The 22,107-nt window shown below is 33.8% G+C and overlaps 1 protein-coding gene across 1 annotated transcript; it reads left to right on the top strand.

The window, feature by feature from the left end:
- The first annotated feature begins 4,956 nt into the window (after window positions 1-4,956).
- On the top strand, window positions 4,957-16,786 carry LOC148623278 (F-box only protein 28-like). The gene is made up of 4 exons (XM_088565011.1): window positions 4,957-5,129; window positions 12,028-12,276; window positions 13,549-13,780; window positions 15,719-16,786. The coding sequence occupies exons 1-4, from the start codon at window positions 4,998-5,000 to the stop codon at window positions 16,225-16,227; spliced, it is 1,122 nt and encodes a 373-aa protein (XP_088421137.1). The 5' UTR covers window positions 4,957-4,997; the 3' UTR covers window positions 16,228-16,786.
- The last annotated feature ends 5,321 nt before the right edge of the window (window positions 16,787-22,107 follow it).

The raw sequence follows: 22,107 nt of genomic DNA, 5'->3' as shown, positions 1-22,107 counted from the left end.
TTAACTTTGTGTAGGTTTAAACTGATCTTGAGCTGACATGTCAGTTAACTGCTAGTAGTCTTAAGTTTGTGCATTTGTGTAGTTTACATTCAGTTTCTTTATTTCCGTTGTAGCAAGGGATTCAGGCCTTTTAAACTGAATTTTAGCTGTGTTTCCACATTGGCCACATTTTAAAAGGGAAGGGTTGTAATCACATCAAAGTACTTTAACCCCGCCGCATTTTTTGGCTTCTGTATGTCTTGTTTCGTTTTCACCTTTAATTTATTTTTCATGTTACTTGAGTATATAGGGGCGAATATTTCGATGTACCTTTGTATAGTGATGTTTTGGGGCGATCTGCAGTCTGCCCTGTGATATGAGGATTTCCTCGTCGTTTATTGAAGACCAATGAGTGGCCTTGGGTTGACATACCTATTCTCGTTATAAAACACATTTTCTTTTTCCACGTTTAAGTGTAGATTAAATTCATTAAACTGTTGTAAATTGTGTTGTCTTTTCTTCGCTTGGCTTAATTTCTATTTCTTTCTATTGATGACCTAAAATCAACAGTAGAATTCTGGCATCACCTTGTTAACTCACATGTAACTATCCTTGTTTATCAAGCTTATAAATTAACTATATACTTAATCTCAGTTTCTCCAACAAAATGAGAATGTTATTTGAAAAGATGAGTTTTTGATTTGTTTGGAAGAATCAAAATACGTTCTACAGAAATAAACTTTAAAAAGCTATTTATGATAAGTTTACAGATAATTTAACTCATTTTGCAGAGCTGGTTTATTAAGATTCAGATGAAGCTTAAAACATGCTTGGAACATATTGACAGTTAAAAACAGAGATTGAGTTTTTATTGCGAAATATTTTTTTAAAATCTTCAAAATTGTGTTAAGTTGCTCACAGTTAGCGATAGTAACTTTTATATACGGAAAGAGGACGCCACCTAAACATCCCTGTAGAGCATAGAATATGTACTATATGCAAGTAAGGTGTAGAAGATGAATTTCATTTTGTTATAGAGTGCAGAAAATTAAAAATAGTTCTTGAAAAGCTTTATAGGGACATAAATTATATAGTCCCTAGCTTCATTCTTTTTCCAATCGAAATAAGTACAATCCTCTCCAGTAATGATTTTGACATCATGGAGATTTGTTATAAAAATTCTACACTGAGACAAAATCGTATTATGCCAATACTAGGTAAGCTTAATATTTTATAACGGCATCCTCTTCAGCCTGGTTTACATGTATATAAATTATACAATTTAATGATATACCTTTATAAGCCTGTTTGGTGTTTGTTGTGTAACGTTGACAATCCTTGGATTTTATACCGAAAAATAATTTGAATTTGAGTTATATCTTATCACTGCAGTTTTAGTTTGATGAACCTTTATTAATACTGCCACGTGTAAGCTATTACTTTAATGTCATATTGATTCTTACGGAATAATGCTTCTCGTGGTCATATATGTTTAGCATAAGGGAATAATGTGGAAACCTCTAGGCAGGGGCGGATTCAGGTGGGGGCGTAGCCGGCGTGCGCCCCCTTAAAATTTGCAAAGCATGGGTTGTCAGGGGTAGATTTAGGCGAGTTTAGGTTGAAACTTTAATTTCTCGTTAATTTTACCACAAAAGATATCTACATTGCACCCTTTCTAGAAGAATATTTTAAAAAATTAACCTAAAAAATTGTTTAGCCTCGCTCCGCTCCGCGAAATTTTAACTGTGCGCCCCCCTACTTTAAAATTCTGGTTCCGACCCTGCTGCAAGGGAATAATGTGGAAACCTATATGATAGTTAAAAGTGAAAATACACACTTACATATTTAGTATTTTACTTTCTTATGACAATGCAAGAAGACTTTAACCCAACTTTTACTTTTAGATACGTACATTAATAATGTTTTACCCGGGACTTTATAATACATAAATATACACTCCCTGGTTTTACCTATATTGTAAACGTTTTAGGGACTGTGCAATATTTATCTGAGGGAGGGGCGGTGTACAGCAATCAATAGCTTTTAAAAAAAAATTTTGCCTCGCTGTCATAAATACATGTATAAAAAAACCTTCATGCCCCTTTTCACATTATTTAAAAAAAAAACTTGCAGCCCCGCTAATTGTCAATCACAAAGACAATATAAAAATAGATCTTAAATTATAATGCAGCTTTAATTCCTATAAATAAAGAATTGTAAGAGTCAACATTTAATTAGCAGTCTGTATAAAAATCATGCAAAATGCCATTTATGCATATCAAAAACCAGCCAATTTCTGTTATATTTCCTGTATAGAAACCTTAAAATTAGCGGATCACAAAATCACTTGTATTTTTTCAGTGGGAGGTCGGATATTTGAGGAAAAAGATATATAGATTGTGTTTGAAATTAACATTTTACAAGAGTTATTATTCTATACAGAAAGGACTAAGGAAAATTTCATGAAGTTATAGCATGTATAGATCCTAAACAAATTGTCAGGCCCACGGGTTTCTCTTCACCACGAATCACTTTATCTGAATTTTGCATGATTTTTACATGGACTAGTACTTAACTTTTCATTATCAGGAGAATAAAAATATTGATTTTTAGCTCACCTCGCCAAAGGCCAAGTGAGTTTATGCCATCACTTGGCGTCCGTCGTCGTCGTGGACAAATTTTAAAAAAACTTCTCCTCTGAAACTACTAGACTGACAGGTTTTAAACTTGGCATGATTGTTCCTTAGGGTGTTCTGCACAATATGACCTTGGATTTTTGATCCATGAAAAAACATGGCCGCTGTTACTAAAAATAGAACATAGGGGTCAGATGGCAGTTTTTTGCAAATAACTCAAAAACCGTTGCCTTTAGCAAATTTATGCCTGGGTAATATTGTTCAGCATCATGAGACGGACCTATGCCAAAATTTTCAAAACGATTGGTCAGGTCTCACTAACCACTTCTAACTTTTCCATTACTTTACATGTTAAAAAAGTAATTCTCAAAGTCTCACTGTGAATTCCCAGGACAAATGACATCTTAAAGTTGCATACCGTTGCGAAGCTTGGAAAATAAGGCTTCCAAAATCATTATGCTAATGGTACGATGATAGTAGAAATTCTTCACAAAATTTTCTTGAATAAATAATACTGAAACATTTTTACCTGTTCTGCTAACTGACAGCATGGAGGCAAATAACTCACACATGTAAACAATATTCATACACTTTTGTAGTTAATTACATATATGATTTTAAAGTACACATTCTCAGCTTCATTTTGACTACTTTTAATCATAATACACACAAATAATGCACTTACAATGCATATGTCTAGGTTCAGTGTGTTTTTGGTACTACATAGGGGGGGGGTGTGGCCATTTGACCCGGAAGTGGTTAGTGAGACCTCAACTGATGTAGGAGTTACGGCCCCTGAAACAGTTTTTTTTTTTTTTTTTCGCATGTGCAACTTTGAAAATCTTCATCTCAAAATCTATTGCGCAGAATTCAATGAAAGTTGGCTATATGTTCCTTAGGATATCCCACACAAATTGTAAAAAAAACTTAAAACAGAACGTAGGGGTCAGATGGCAGTGTTTTGCAAATAACTCGAAAACGTTGCCTTTAGCAAATTTCTGGCACGGGTAAAATTGTTAAGCATCATGAGAAGGACCTATGCCGAAATTTTCAAAACCGTTCATTGACTAATGTAGGAGTTACGACTCCTGAAACTGAAACTTCTTCTCCAAAACCATTTAAGATCATTGAATGAAAATAAGCATAATAGTTCTTTAGTGTATTGTGCTCAAAATGATTGCTGTGATTTTTAATCCGTGAATGGATATGGCTGCCTATACTGAAAATGAAAAAAGGGGTCATAAGACAGGTTTTTGAAAAAAAAAAAATTAAAAATGTTACCTTTAGCAAAATTCTGGTTATGGTCATGAAAATGCTACGAAAAGCATTTCCTGCATTCGACATTTTAGTTGATTTTAACTTAGCCTGTCTCATTCCTCAAGTTTTTCAAATAAGCAAATGGTTAACAAGGTGAGTGATTCAGGCTCTCTTGAGCCTCTAGTTATGATTTACTGTCATTTTTTTTTACTTTTGGTTAATAACCTTGGTTCTTTTATTATGTCTTTAATATTATGTTTTAAAAAGTTAATGTCCGGCCAAAAGACTTAAAAAAAAACTTATCACCTGCTAATTATTTTTACGGAAAAAGTATTTGCCCCATCTGCATTTGCACCGGCCCCTCCCTCAGATAATTATTGCACAGTACGTCATTCATATGAGTTGGGACTAATAAAACACAGATGTGAGGGACGATTTTGATTAAATAATTAAATATTTAAAAAGGTAGATAACTTTTCACAGTTGCACCGCTGCGGATGAAGGTACCAGTATCGTATTGCATATCCCTGAGCGGGTGTACGTCAAAACATGGATGCCATAAAAATATAGTGCATTTTCTTTTTGCCTCTCTACAAACTAATGTTTTGTCAAAAGACATGAACAATGACTTAAAAAATAGAGCAAACATCACACTGTAAGATGAAGAACTTTTTTAAAAGAAAATCTAACATAATATCATAAAAATGTTCCACTGAAAAGGTTGGTTTGGTGAGTGCAAAACGAAAGTGAAAGTAGGGAAAATGGCTATTTATAGTTCAAGACTACTTTTCTGTCCAATCTTCGTGGACTCACCCTATTTTCTTTGCGGGAAATTATTTTTTCACATGTCCTTAGAAATGCTACATAAGTGAAAGTTTTATTGAATCAATTTACATATTTTTTAAAAAATCCTAAAAATATGCACTTCACTATAGAAGTCTATGGGAAAATTAATACGATACTGAGACCTGAACACAATAAGAGGATAAAATAAAATATTTTGCGGGAAATAATCGAAGCTACTCCGATACGATTTTAAAATATTATGACAATCGGAACTAATCGGTTATTTTCTCGATATAACCAGAAAGTCCGAATAATTCCGATTGGGACGAAGAAAGAAAGATGGCTGACGGAGAGACCGTCAATAACAGTTTAGAGTTAGAACAAACCTGTGTGCTGTGGACTATTCCAGAGGAAATTTTAGAAACAATACTGTCTTATTTATCTTTCAACGAAATCAGCGAACTTCGACCGGTAAACATATGGGCATTTCGTTACGACTTACCGTAGATTTAATTCATTTGACATGTATTTTTTCATATTAAATTAATATGATGAAGGTAAAACCTTTTAATGCTCCCGAAGAATCATTAATTAAAAACAACTTTGATAATTTTGCCAGCTCTGATGTGATATATTATACTTATAACCTTCAAATATGATAAATTTTGTAATGTCCTAAAGCATTATATTGATTGTCATGTTCTGATATGTCTATTGCCATTGGCCGAAATGTCCGTCAGTCATACAGAATTATTGGTTAGCGTGGTCTGAAATGTCTTATTGTCCAGCACTGGCAAACATTATGGTTCTTATTATTTGCGAAATGTCTTATAAGATTTCTTTTATTCAATTCAGTTTCGATTTGTATCGTTTAATTATGTTTTTATTACTACCTGATTCATTTGATTGAATTGTATCATTTTGATTCTTTCTTTTATCGATTATTTCCGTTTCATTCGTTTCACAATATTTATGACCAGAGAATTATGGGTATTATTGATTACATAATCTTCGTAAACATCTGGGAGCCATACTTCAGAATATTATGGCCAACCCTATCATGGAAAAGCTATGATTCAATTTGTATTTAATTATCGAAAGTAACGAATATTTTCCGAGACTTGTTTGGCTCTCAATCACATATATACAAGTATACACATATGAAGCTGCCATTATGCTGTTTTTCAACTCTTGAAACAGTGCATGGTTATGGCCTATTACAACATTAAATGTACATTTCACAGAGTTCTTGTTAAGGCGCGTACACGTGTCCTGGACGCAAGAGAAAGTTGCTGGACGTGCCAGGTTAAAACATCGTGCATCCACAGAACACGTCTTCACAATATCAGCTGCATCATAACATCAGTAATTTATTTAAAAATCTTTGAAAACAACGGGCAATCGGAAGTTTACATAGTTAATTACACATGATGTTCATCATACAATTTTTTTACATAACAAAATTTATTTACGAAGTATATTTGATAAAAAATTGTGACAAATCATTTCAAACTCATTTCTTTAATTAGAAGTGTCATAAATCTGACAAAAGGTGTTAATTGCTGTCCTAACAGGTAAGTGTACCTTTCATGACGGGTAAATAATCTCTGAGAAGCAATCAGCTGACTAGGGACAGTAGGGTTTGACAATTAGAAAATGAATCTGGATTGGATATACCACAATTTTGTGAACATCCAATCATTTTAGAAAGATTAATTTTTACTCCACAATTAAATAGACAATACTGTTATTTTAACAGGTCTCAAAATGGTAGAACCATGTGTGTAAACAAATTTTAAAATTATCACAGTTTATACAAAATGAGTTACCTCCCGTGCAGTCTTCACATTTCCTGTAATTTCAACTGCATTATTTTCCCCATAAATTTTGTTTGCAATAATTAAAAGAAATACTATTCCTATAATATTGTGATGATTTTGGGAATTCAGTATCAACATTCTTGAATATTTGTTACATTTCCTCATATACTGCACCACACGGTATACAATGTACATTTAATGAAAAGTAAGGGTTTGGCCTAATTATCATCCATCTATTTGCATGACTATGCAGCCTTATACATTCCTCAATTTCAAAACTCAAATACCCCCCATTTCAACTGACATCTATATGCACGAAGGAGAGATTTTCTCAATATTTCTCATTTGGTAGAAATAAAGTTGAATGTACATAAAAGTTTTCTCATTTATTTATTTTTTAATTTGATTGATTGATTGATTGTTGGGGTTTAACGCCCGAGCAGCAGTAGTTCAGCTATATTCAGGTAATGAACATGAAATGATAATGATGAAATGAAAAAAGGAATGGGACACAAGGATAATAGGGTCGACAACTTTTGATTGCTACAAGATAAAAGGGAGGGATGGGTAAGGTCGGGCAATTTAGCCTCCTGTGGCGGAGTGCAAAGGTTACTACTATCGAATACCACAGCAGGGTTCTTTAACGTGCAAGGAACGTGGCATCTTTCCCAACACGGTGCACCACCATGGTTTGCGGTCAGGTTTTCCGCATTATAGCCCGACAACCCCAGCATGTAACACCCCTGGGGTACCAATTCCACCACCTAAGACACACATCCCAGTTGCTCTGTGGGCAGAGGGCCTAGTCCCTGGCTAGGTTTCTGAGCGCTATTTAGTCGCCTTTTACGACAAGCTGCAGGCCTATTCTTTTAACACCCGGACCTGCATGGGGCTTTTAATTTGATAAAACAGATGTACCACCCTAATGTGAGAGAGGACTACCTAGAAATTTTAATGGGTAGTCCTTTGGGCTACCTAAATTCTTAAAATTTTACTATATCTAAAGACAGGGCCACAAGATAATTTTAAGGACTACCTAATTTATTGATCAGAAAGTCCTCTGGGCTACCTAGCTAAAAAAGTTTGTGTTGAACCGTGATATGGATGACATGCATAATTGCAGTGAGGTATGGTTTTGTATGATTGTACATACATATATGTAGTACTATGTATGCACTAAAATAATGAATGTAGTGTTCAAACTGGTTTTAAACCAGGAAAAAGGTGGGACTCACCTTTCCAAAAAGTGATGAGTCCCAGGACTTACCATGTAAAAATCCCAGTGAGAACCTTGATAACAGTGAAACGTGATAAATTTAAGATATAACATTATAATTGCTTAATATTTCTGTCATATTCAATATTATTGGAGACTTATATCTCTAATTTTAAAGCAATTCAGTATAAATATGGAGGACATTCTCAAAATATATGGTGATTTACTATTTAAAAGAATATTGATTTTTGATCTATTATTGTAATCTGTAAAGCCAGGAACCAAAGTATTTACTTTATCGATTAATTACTGTCTCTCTTGTTCATAATGAAGACAATTAAATAACAAATGTTTTTCATTTTCAACATGACTTTAAATTGCATACCCTACACAAATGTTCTGCAACAGGTACAATACTATGTCAAACCTTTTCTATCATGAGATAATGGGAGCTTGTTCACATTTTTGAGATAGCTGCACACTGTGAAACATTTACAATTACTATATATGTTGGTCTTTGTCCCATCTTATATGTGGTTCTGAAAAAGTCTTAATTTTGAAGATTGAAGTATTTTAGAGTGTACTTGCAAATTTTGATCTATTATTATTTGTTTTACACTTATAATTTCTTTTTGAAAGTCATATTCTTATTGGAAATATATGAATATCCAAGTCTATTTAGTAATTTTTTAGTGTTTTTCTCCCAAGGATTGTGATTTTCAGTTGCATTGAAAATTTGATATAGCAATGTACCTTCAGAAGAATAGATGTGATCTAAATAATTTATAACTGAAATATGAATTGGAGTTTAAAGAGGGAGCTGGGCAAGTTCTGCCCGACAGGCATCATTAGATGCCTTGCAATTAACTCCTAAAATTTCTTTAATGAATTTCAAATGTAGATTTTCAAATGGGTCACTGTCATTTAAGTGACAAAATATTCCCCAAACTTCAATTTTGCTCTAGATCAACGATTTCCATTCAGGAATACAATATTTTGGTGGGCAGATTAACAAGAATTGCTTCTGTCTTGAAATTGACAAGATCTATTCTCTGACCAGTATATATTGATGAATCATTACTGAACTGTGTCATTGCCACTTAAGGGGCCATAATTGGTCCATAAACTAGTATTTTATTTGACCAATCATGGGGTCACAGGGGCATTGACAAAACAATACTCTTAATTTTAATGCACAGACACATGTACATGTATGAAGACAATTTAAGACCCATGATAAGAGTTTTTTTGTACAATCATGTACAATTTTATCAGTAAAAACAACAACATATGATCATTCGATATGATGAGAAGATGATAGTATACTTTGTCAGGCAGTGAGACCAGGGCAGAGAAACAACACATTGTTTTCCAGCATATGAGGAACTTTTATTTGTATATAGTGATCAATATTGAAATTCATTCTGTTGACACTATGTTAAGAAAGTACAATTGTTAGAAAAAACAAAATATGTATGTTTACGGTACCCCAACCAACCCTTTATATTTTTAGCTCACCTGGCCTAAAAGGCCCAGTGATTGGGTCAGATTTTTTGGTGATGGGACAATGGTCTGATCTTTGAATGATTCATGGGGTCATTGACAAATTTTAATGGGCCATTTGATTTTCTACCAGATACTTTACGAAGAATTAAAATGATAAATTTTGCAAAACAGGGATATCAATACAGCTTTTTAGGTCATCAATATTTTGATGTTTCTTCATAGATGATGTTTTGAAAGTGATACACCCAGATGTACATGTAAAGATATTTTTTTTCCATACTTGGTGCACAATTTACAATATATTTTATTGTCAGAATAGTAAAGCCAGGCCCATATTTTCAACCATCTATCTTGCAATTGTCAATTGTCTGATTTTTCAGGGTCAGAGAATTTGTTGGAATCCTTGTCAGGCATTGGATTTATCATGATCAGTGGCAGGGTTTGTGGGACCTGTGTTTTCATCAATATTAAAAGGCTCAGCCTCTGAGTCAGCCCCTTTATTATTGATACACGGATTTGCAGGTTTTTTTTTAAGGGAAAGATCTGTTGTTCCGCTGACCACACTTAAATCTTTGTAGGTGATGGCATTTTGATATCTTAATATATTTCACTCAATTCAACTTTCAATTTAATCTCTGGTGACCTTTATTACCTATAGGCATGAGCGGTATGAAATTGTATTTTCTGTATGATTATGGACGTTATTTGCATTCATATATTTTTGTAGCACAAAAAAGAAATTACATTCAACAATTCCATCACACATATTATTTGAATATATCAAATGGAATTTTGTTTTATTCAAAAGTGACATTGATTTAAAACAATGAAACAACCATACAACCATATCTCACTGCAATTATGCATGTAATCCATATTTAATTGTATAGAGTAAACTTAGCATTTTTTTTTATTTAAGACGTATTCTGTTTGCTGGATTCATGACATAGCTCAATACATAATGTGTACTTAGTTCCATGTAACTACATTTATAATACTAACATACCTGCCAACTTTTTAAAATCCCCATAGGAGTTTTAATGCGGAACAATGTGTGAACCGACATTTTCAGGACATATTTTGCAAATTGCATGGGTTTTACTGTAGTAATACATGAATGAAACAATCACTATAGCATTAAAGGGCCTTTTCCACAGTTGAACAACATGTGCATGCCCTATAATAGATTGAAGTTTGTAAGCCCCTTTTTTTGTGTTGGATTCTTCCATACCTAAGTTAAAATTCTTAATTTTCATCAAATTACTCCTGTTTATATTTTAATTCATTTCTGCAATCTGAAAATACATTGAGAAAAGATTTAAGGAAACTTGGGCAACTCTATTTTTTCATTTATTGCATACCATGAGGTGCAGTATATGAGGAAATGTAACAAATATTCAAGGATGTTGATACTGAATTTCCAAATCATCACTATTTTCAAGGAATAGAATTTCTTTAATTATTGCAAACAAAACTTATGGGAAAAATAATGCACTGGTGAAATTTTAGGAAATGTGAAGACTGCAGGAGAGGTAAATAATTTTGTATAAACAATGATAATTTTAAAATTGGTTTACACACATGGTTCTACAAATTTGACACCTGTTAAAATGGCAGTATTGTCAAATTAATTGTAGAGAAGAAATTAATCTTAAGACAATTATTGGATGTTCACATAATAGTGGTATATCCAAAAGGGATTCATTTTCTAATTGTCAAACCCTAGTTGGCTGACCTTGCAACAGCTTTTGCCATTTTGTAATAATCAAGGTGCTCAGTCAATAATAAACCAAGATAAGTATAGCTATCAACAACACATATTTGTTTGTCACCGTATGAAAAAAATCTACTTGTTGTATACATAGAAGGAGTTCTAAAATGTACAATTTTAGTTTTATCTAAATTAAGTAGATTTTTATTACACCATGTATTAAGCACATCTGATAACAACTGAAGATCATTTTCAGACTCAGCAATGAGTACTGTATCGTCTGCATATAAAAAAATTATTGACCATTTCAACATCAATGTCAATACCTATATCTAATGCCTTTACATCAGTAACAAGACTATTAATATAAATGTTAAACAGTATAGGAGATAACACACAACCGTGTTTTAAACCTGAATTGACAGTAAACCATTTAGTCACATTACCGTACAGTTTAATCACACATTCAACATGAGAATATATGTTTTTAACAGTATTAAAAAAATGTGTAGTAATACCCAATTACTTTAAATCACTGAATAATAAATTTCTATTAACTGTATCGAACGCCTTTTTAAAATCAACAAACACAGTAAATGTAGACAATTTTCTCAGTTTTCTGGTCTCAATAATAGACGTAATTAAATGATCAATTGTACTTCTACTACTATGGAAACCATTTGGCTCATCATGTAAAATATTTCTTGATTCTAACCAAGATACAAGTCTGTTATTCAGAATACTGCAATATGATTTATATGAACACGGTTCTAAAGTAATTCCTCTGTATGACCGAGGATCTCTCGGGTCTGATGTAGAACAGTTTGGTATAGGTGTTATAATTCCTTTACTCCACATAGTGGGAGTTTTACCATATTTAAAACATACATTAAATAACCTTTGTAATATACCGACAAAAACATTATTTTTATACAATTCTATTTGATTGCTGTCCGATATCAACTGCCTGTACAATTGGGGGTATACCTAGCACAGCAATGCATGCAACTTTATATTTTGATTGTAATATAAAGCTACTAATCTGTGACATTCATGTATAAACATTTTGTAGATCTGATTAGCAACCATTTGATCAGTTGTAACATTTTTTTCTAGGTCTGTCAACAGATCAACAAGAGATGCCAGTCATTATTAAACACAGGATTTACACGAGTTGATAGATTACACTCCCACATCCAGAAAAAGGTCAAGAGTCAGTTACCAAGAAGGGAATCAGAACGTAGAAATCATCCTTTGGCTAGACATGTTGACATACTATCAGCTATTGAGACAAGGCTTTCCCTTCTCAGTATGACATATATGAGATACATTGATACTGGACTGTGTTGTTTTATCCCTGGGAAGGTAGATATCCACTAGGTAGTAGGTCCTCTTAATAACTCAGTAACTTAATTCACTGAGTACAGTCACACATTTGGGGGTATGGATACGTGGATACTGTAATACAAAATCGAGGCAGTACAAACCCGGGAAAATCAACTTTTAGGTCTTGGTTTAAAAAAATGAGTTATTTGAACAAGCGATTACTTCACATAACTCTATGATTATCAGGCATATGTTACAAGTTGACTTTCCTGTGTCCATCCTGCCTCGATTTTGTTTCCCTGGTATCCACGTATCCATACCCTCAAATGTGTGCCTGTACATGGTGATTGATGTTTACAGTGTTCTAGGTTTCCACCACTCGGGACAAGTGCAGTTTTGGTGTAGGAAAGTTGTTTGTTATGTTTGACTTCCCCAAATAGAAAACTTGAATTCTGAAAGGATTTGTTAAGTTTGTAAAGCAGTTTCATTTTGAGTTTTCCTGTGGAAACTTAAAATTTTGAAAAAATCATAGAATGTTGTTAAATTATTTTGTTAGTTCAGCACAGTTATTGTTAGCTTACTGGACAAAAGGTTTTGCCATCAATAGACATCTCTCTTCATCTGTTAAAATTATAAAATCTTCTCTTAAACTGTAGATCTGATGTCTATGATATCATCTTTGACATACATGTATGGAGTATAGCTGAAGTAATTATAAATATAACATGGGGTAAACTCACTATTTTGGTCCACATACATGTATTTCTAACAGTAGCAGAAAGGAACAATCAGAAAAAGATTCAGTTCTGGCTTTATAATTTGGTTGAGGTCACAAGACAAGTCCTCCTTTGAGATCTTATTTTCTGTCAAAAGTATTTTTTGCACTTACTGGCTGACATCTCCAAAAAAAAAAAGATTAACTTTATTAAAGAGAAAAAAACATGTATAGAATAGTTAAGATGCATTAGGGTTTTAATTTATTTACTGGTAACAGGACCAAAGTTAAATAATGACTTCTTGTAGGAATTTTTGATAATTTTAACACACTATTGGTGAGGAATAGAAGAAATTGTGCAGAATCTCTATAGAAACAATTTTTACTTTTTTATCAATGACATACATTTTTTCGACATGGGAATTTTTGTTTTTATAGGTCAATATAAACATATAAGACCCAGGTGAATGATTCTGGCTCCTTGAAGCCTCTTGTTGTATTATGCAGTTAATGCATAAACAAAAACAGTTGTAATCTATGATTTTTTTTACATGAAATGGGATTGTATGAAAATGTTTATGATTATCAATTATTAGGTGCTTGATGAGCTTTTAAAGATTTTGAAGGCATTACAGAGAAGTACAGAACAGCCCTCTACTGACCAACCACCACGTGCTCATGAGTTCCTGCAAGAGCTCAGAGACATCTCTTCCATGGCTATGGAGCACTTTGAAGAGAAGATTGCTCCAACTCTGAAGACCAAACTTCCTGCCCTGCCTCTACCTTACCCATTTAATGATTCCTGTAGCAGTAGTCCTGACACCTCAGGTATCAGACTTCAAACTTCTTATTAAATGTAATGTGTGTTCCATGTCAACTGAATAACAGCAATTACCAACCTTCTTTGCTTTATACCAAGTTACCAGGTCAAGTGTATAACTTCTACCAATCTTCTCTGCTTTATACCAAGTTAACAGGTACAGTGTATAAGTTCTACCACCTTCTTTATTCAAAGTTAACAGGTCAAATACATTGTACTGTGAAAGTACTTTAATTCATGGATATCAATTTTTGTTGATTAGGGAAGTTCGTGGATTGTTGAATTCATGGTTTTGATGTTTTCAGTATACACATCAATCTCCTTTTCTTTGGAAACCAAATTTCATGGTTTGGCATTTCCTCAAACCCCACGAACTATAGTACTTTTACAGTGTATATGTTCTACAGCAAATCTTAAAACTCTCCTTTAAAATGATTTCAGATTTGGTATTCAGCTTAAGATTTGAGAGATAACACACCTTCTTTCACTTACCTGTATTCTAGTGTTCTGTTGTTTTGTAGTATTTCATAGAAACTTTTAAAAAGTTCAACTGAAGTAAATGATGATTATACTGCATAAGAGACTTTTAGCTTTTGTTTTTTAGTTATTGCCCTTTGCCGCGTCATCATTAACAATTTTTTATAGAACTTATGTGGGGATTCTTGATCAGTTGAAAAACATGACCGCCATTACTAAAATTAGAACATAGAGGTCAGACAGTAATTTTTCACATAAATCTCCAAAGTAGGTTTATCTAAATTCTGACGGGGAAAAAGTGTTCAGCATGACAAGATCTATATGTGGTCAAAATTTCATTTTGATCTGTGAAGCCATATTGGGAGTTACTGCCTTTTACGACTTTTTTTTGTATTTATAACTTTCTTTCAAAAATCCTCTCCCCTGAAACTACTTAACCAGTTGGAACCAAAGTTGGTATGGATGTTCCTTGGGGTAACCTGCAAAAACTGATTTGGAAATTTTAAATCGTTCTAAAAACATATCTGCCTTCAAATAAAATAGAATGTAGGGGTCAGATAGTAGTTTTTTTGCTTATTATATCTCCTAAACCATTAGGTTTAGCCAAATTTTTTCCAAAAGTCTCCAAGGGATTAAAGTTTGTCAGATGACTCCATGTAAGAGTTGTAGCCATGGATAGATGAAAAATGACAGTTTTTATTAACAGTTTTCAGACAATATCTTGAAAATTATAATAGATAAAAAGAAACTTTCAATTGCTGAAGTGATCCTTATGATAAGTCCTACCAAAGTCTTCTTGTGTTAAAATTGTTGGACAACTCCTTGTTAAATTTATAGCCCTTGAAAGACAAACTTTAACCAGGTGAAGGATTCAGGCTCCTGGGAGCCTCTTGTTTTTTTCCCTGCCACAACACAGAAGGGGACATAGAAGTACTGGTGTTCTTCTATCTCACTTTGTAGACGCAACTCCTCGGATACCTGAATTTTGTAGGATTCTTAGTCACCATATGTAGTCTATCGTATTGTGCCACCATTTTGATAGGACTAATTTTACAGGTCTTGTGGGACCTTGTTGAATTTGTACATGCTATATATTATATATTATATATGTAAACACTTTGTGGACCCAACTCCTTGTATACCACTGAACAGATTTTGTTCAAATTTTGTTGGATCGTTAGTCACCATATTTAGTCCATCATATTGCACCTCCATTTTGATTTGACAAATCTTACAGGAGTTATAGGACTTTACATTTCAACTTTTTTTGCAGGGGTAAGGGACATACGAGTTGTTTTTTTTATTTTTTTTATTTTTGTATAATCAACCAAACTTTTTTCAAGCATAAGGTCCCTCCTTTGTTTGCCTAAGGTTTTATACAAGAAGTTTATTTCTGTTGACATCAAGTTATTTTTGTTTGTATTCTGTTTACTCTCTATGTAATTTATTACAATATTATATTATTTCAGGCCAGGCCTCACCAGTTCTTGCACTTACTACACCATCAGCAATAAGAGGTCCTCCAATTCGTCAGGAAATCTCTAGGTTAAATGGACAGATTCGATCACAAGCACTTGTTTTATCACAGTACAAAAGAGAGATAACTGATATGAGAAATCGGTGGGTGGAAACTCGAAAAAAAACAATTGATCAGGAGAAGAAACTGCAGACTCAGAAAAAGAAATTGAATGATCAAACTGAAATAATAAATGAACAACAAAAAAAAATAAATGAGTTAAACAAGAAAGTTCTAGAGTACGACCTCAAGTTCGAAGACATTTACTCAGAAATCACGAAACTGAAAGAAGAAAAGGAGGTCAGCCAAAGCAATAGATTATTGTTGTCAGATGATGTTGTTGGTACATCTGATACTCTGAAACATAAAGCTTTAATAGCAAGCTTGGAAACACCATGTGAAGGTCTGAAACGTAAACCTCTAAGACAGACTCGTACATCAGCCAAACGGTTGAAAACATAACATGGATAGTTTAACTAGATTTTATTATCTTAAACAAGGATTTTATTTCTTTGTTAGATTCCCTTTTAACAATTCTTAGAGAAGGTTTTTATATACATTGTGAGACATGTATTTTGTTTTTAATTGACAACTTTGATTTTGTGATATTAGGTTATTTGTATGATGTTATTGATAGTGTCTTTTCGGCATTGTTTTTAGGTTTGAATATTATGATGGTGATTATAGAGGATATATAAGTAAATGTGCTTCTAAGTTTATAACAGTTATGTATCTTAATGCTGTAAAAGGTGTTAAAATTCTACAAACCTGACACCCAGAAGTTGAAAACCCTGGGACTTCTGTTGTCATATCTGCAAAAAGTCTGTTGAGTTTTCAATGAAACAAGAAATAGTATTGTACCTCATCTGCAACTAAGTTGAAGTGATAAGAATTTGTAAAAAAAAGTTGCAGTGTAATCTCAGTAAGAATCTATAGTGTTTTATACTTTGTACCAAGTGTATACGAGTTGGTATCTAGATATTCTACAGAATAAAGATTTAGATTGATAAGACTGAAAACATTCAAGTTGTTAGACTCTCACACAACAAGTTGTTGGTGTTTTGCCTGTCCATCATTCATGATCTTGAATACTACTTTTTAAATTGGTCTGCAGCTGTATAGTCATGGGGCATAAATTGTAAACTTGTATCTAACTGCATAGTCATTGGGCATACATTGTAAACTGGTATCCAGCTGCATAGTCATTGGCCATACATTGTAAACTGATATCCAGCATGTATGGTTATTGGGCATACATAGTAAATTGGTATATAGCTTCATAGTCATTGGCCATCCATTACTTTTTTTTATTTAAATTTAATCCTATCACAAAAGGTACGTTTTTTTTTTAAATAAAGCCTTTGATTTCCCATTCTATGATATCTTAGCTTCATATTCATACTACCTTTTTCTTTCTATCAAAGCAAACAAGAGGCTTCCAGGAGCCTGAATTGCTCACCTGGTAGAATTTTGCCTTTCAAAGACAATAAATATAACGAGTTGTCCAAAAATTTTGACTATTGAAAGTTTCTTTTAATCTATCATAGTTTTCAAGATATTGACTGACAACTGTTAAAAAAGTAGTCATTTTTCCCCTTTCAAGGGCAATAACTCTTATAAGGAGTCATCTAACAACTTTTATCCCTGAAGACTTTTGTAGTCTTGATATGGATCATTTCAGCTATTGAAAGAATTTTGCTTAACCTAACGGTTTTGGAGATATATGCGAAAAACTACTGTCTGACCCCTATGTTCTATTTTTAATAACTGCTGCCATGTTTTTTTGACGGATCAAAAATCCCCTCATCACTTCTATGCAGGATACCATAAGGAACACTCATACCCAGTTTGGTTTCATTAGATCAAGTAGTTTCAGAGAAGATTTTTGAAAGAAATAACATTAAAAATAGCAAAAATCGTAAAAAAGGGCAATAACTCCAACATGGCTAAACGGATTAAAACCAAAATTTGACCACAGATACATTTTATCATGCTGAACACTTTTCCTGTCGGAATTTACCTAAACACAACGGTTTAGGAGATATATGTGAAAATGTTTTTCGACGAATCAAAAGTCCCCACATCAGTTCTATGCAGGATACCCCGAGGAACATTCATACAAAGTTTGGTTTCAATTAGTCAAGTAGTGTCAGCCAGCACTCCACAGTATTGTAGAACTGCATAATATTGGTCTTGTAATCTAATGCTTTGTAACATTTATCACTTTAAAAAATTGTCAAGCATCTGTTAATCTATATATATATCTAGAAATAGCTCAAGCCAAGGCCTTCAGGATGCAGTAAAAATTTTCTGGAAAAAAATTACCCACAGCATATAGGGTTACCATATAAACCATGCAAAAATATGCGAAAATTTGCAAAAAAAGTTCATAAAATCATGTTTAAAAATATAAAATTTCCCGCAAAATATCTGAAATTTTTATTTCATCCCCTGAAACTGTTCAAACTTTTTCCTTCGAAAACCCCTTCCTCATATGGGCATCGGCCGTTAGATTTTGAGCTATTTCACTTTGTAATCAACTTATTAAATTTAGCCTGGTAAAAAATTGACTTACTTTCACTTTCACAATGAAGTCAAATTGTCATTGAAAAAAGCCCCTTCAACATTGAAAATATATAAAACATTGCAAAATACTTTTAAAAGTCCCCTTTTTTCAGAAAATGTTTTATCAACAATAGATTCTTCATTTTTAATCACTGTAGCAACCACCGGTTTCCATTTATGTCATTTTTCATCCTAGCCAAAAGTGCGAAACTAAACTAAACTAAAGTATTGGCTCAGAGGAGAAGATTTTTGAAAGAAATAACATTAAAAATGGCAAAAATCGTTGAAAAAGGGCAACAACTCCAACAAGACTAAACGGATTAAAACCAAAGTTTGATCAGAGATAGATCTCATCATTGTGAACACTTTTACCTTGTCAGAATTTCGCTAAACATAATAGTTTAGGAGAAATATGTGAAAAACTACTGTTTGACTTTGACCCTATATTCTATTTTTAGTAACGGCGGCCATGTTTTCGACGAATCAAAAATCCCCACATTAGTTCTATGCAGGATACCCCAAGGAACATTCAGACCCCGTTTGGTTTCAATTGGTCAAGAAACAGTAACCATAGACCTGTAATTAATTATAGGTCTATTGTTAAACTTTAACCTATCGATCACAACTGTTTTATTTCACAAGATAAAAATAAAATCTTCCCATTGTTATGTCTTCTCGGTGTCTCCTGCTATTTATTTCAGATTCTTTCATTAAAAGAGGATAAAGTACAAAAGTGGAAAGATCAGTAATTCTGGTACCCCGCAGCATGGTAATTTTATCCATAGTCTAGTTTCTTATCTCTTTGTATTGTCTCTGCAGGCACGCATCCAAGGAAAGACACGCCAGGAGCATGCCCTCTCCCCTAAAATTGAAAAAATAAAATTTGCACGAAATCTTGATTTTTAACAAATTACATCCCCCAAAATTTGTCTTGCCTTGCTTCACTCAGCCTTTAATTCCCCCTCCCTTCCCCTTTATTTCTATTTATTCCCCCGGGACTTTCTCCATGCGCTCCTGACCTGAAATCTTGGATTGGATCATCCACATATATATTTTCGTCTGAATATAGCTGAAATATTGCTGCTCGGACGTTAAACCCCAATAAACAACACAAAACAAACCAATTATTATGTATTGCATTGGTCGACGTAAGTTAATTCACCTAAAAGAAGTTATAAAGATAACTTAAATATATATACCTTTTAGAATATTAGCCATAAGACTCCGTAAACTTCGTGTGTCGGGAAAAATCGTTCCCGCTACTTCATTAAGAAAAACCGGTTACTGAAAGGGGGGGGGTCACCTGATTTGTCTTTTTTTTTTAACGAACACGAACTTTATTTAGATTCGGTAAAAATAATAACAGAAAAACATAAGCTCTCATGAGCTTTTATTATGACGGTGTTATTTTGTATCATAATACTTCTAACCAAATGAAGATGTACATCAAATAAACAAAATGCAAAGCAGCATAGTGACTGCGCATACACGCTACAACAAAAGAACAGCAAAGCAGCATAGAGACTGTGCATACACGCTACAACAAAAGCAGCATAGAGACTGCGCATACACGCCACAACAAAAGCAGCATAGAGACTGTACATACACGCTACAACAAAAGAACAGCAAAGCAGCATAGAGACTGTGCATACACGCTACAACAAAAGCAGCATAGAGACTGCGCATACACGCCACAACAAAAGCAGCATAGAGACTGTACATACACGCTACAACAAAAGAACAGCAAAGCAGCATAGAGACTGCATACACGCTACAACAAAAGAACAGCAAAGCAGCATAGAGACTGTGCATACACGCTACAACAAAAGCAGCATAGAGACTGCGCATACACGCCACAACAAAAGCAGCATAGAGACTGTACTTACACGCTACAACAAAAGAACAGCAAAGCAGCATAGAGACTGTGCATACACGCTACAACAAAAGAACAGCAAAGCAGCATAGAGACTGTGCATACACGCTACAACAAAAGCAGCATAGAGACTGTGCATACACGCTACAACAAAAGCAGCATAGAGACTGCGCATACACGCTACAACAAAACATGCAAAAGCAGCATAGAGACTGTGCATACACGCTACAACAAAACATGCAAAAGCAGCATAGAGACTGTGCATACACGCTTCAACAAAACATGCAAAAGCAGCATAGAGACTGTGCATACACGCTTCAACAAAACATGCAAAAGCAGCATAGAGACTGTGCATACACGTCACAACAAAAGCAGCATAGAGACTGCGCATACACGCTACAACAAAAGAACAGCAAAGCAGCATAAAGGCTGTGCATACACGCTACAACATAAGAACAGCAAAGCAGCATAGAGACTGCGCATACACGCTACAACAAAACATGCAAAAGCAGCATAGAGACTGTGCATACACGCTACAACAAAAGCAGCATAGAGACTGCGCATACACGCCACACAAAAGCAGCATAGAGACTGCGCATACACGCTACAACAAAAGAACAGCAAAACACAAAACGTATTGTTTTATACAATGTTGCCACAGATAAACCTTTTCCGCAAATTAGTAGTGCAGTCAGAAATCATGCCGAACGACAAGATGCTCATGTAACATTTACTTAACTTTTGAAAAAGCACGACTCTAGAGGGAGGTCAACAATTATTATGCGTGTCAACTTAAATGAAGGTAATAAATGACAATGATCATATTTGGCCAAAGGGTGTGTACTGGGGGGGATTATACCCCCTACAATAATAACCAGGACTCGCAGGCACAATGGGGGCCTTAAATATAGTGTTAATTACTGTTTCAATGTTGCGTATTTCAACATGAAATGTGAGAGGTGCAATGTATGGCCTTTCATACTTTCAGTCGATTTTGAACAAATCTGATGTGTGTTTAATTACTGAGCATTGGATTAACGAATAATATATTTAATTTTTGTCAACCTTTGATAATAAATTTCATGTCATATATAGCTTAAATGAAAACGTGGTACAACCTACAACAACTAGAGGCTCAGGTGGAACTGCAATTTTGGTTAGAAAATCATTAGAGTTTAAGATACACGATTTGAATATTGTAAATAATAGAATATGTGGTGTTAAACTGTGTTCAAATGATTATTAGGATATATGTTTTTTGTGTGTGCTTTTACCACCTACAAATTTTTCTGTAGATGTTTATCGAAACTACATTGAAGACTTCTGTACATATAATGACGTGTTATGTGAAGAGTATGTAACTATAAAAGGTGGTGACTGTAATGTTGATATATCAAATAATAACAATGGGTGTAAAACAAAAGCTTTTTCGAGCTTTTTCGACTTAGAAATTTATGTCCTGCCCCATTACCACAAGGCAGAATTGGCCTGAAGTATACTTTTATAAGTAAAGATATTAGTAAACGTTCCTACATTTGCTTACCCGAGTTTATTTCAAATGATGTAGCCATGATAGAAGTACAATCTAATCGCCCATATGAGGTATCTGATCATTATCCTGTAGTTGAAACCTTGAATATTGATCTGTTAAGTAGTATGCCAGACAATTATAAATTTAAAAAGCTTATGCTAAAGTGGAAAAGGGCTGATGAATTTAAAAAGAACATGTATCGCACAGAAATAGACAAACTTTTGAATTTCTCGATTTAAGGCTAGAAACCACTAATTCCACTTCCCATAAGCTTCTATGCTAATTTTTATGAGCAACCCGGCGGGTGTTTCTAGAAAAGCAGAGGACGCTTACCCTACAGGTGCACCTGGTCCATGCTCCCAGTTTTTAGTGG

Source organism: Perna viridis, chromosome 2 (assembly GCF_037379345.1).
Source record: "Perna viridis isolate PV_CMFRI_1.1 ecotype Kerala chromosome 2, ASM3737934v1, whole genome shotgun sequence".
NCBI classification, from domain to species: Eukaryota; Metazoa; Mollusca; class Bivalvia; order Mytilida; family Mytilidae; genus Perna; species Perna viridis.
This window is presented reverse-complemented; position numbering and strand designations above follow the sequence as displayed.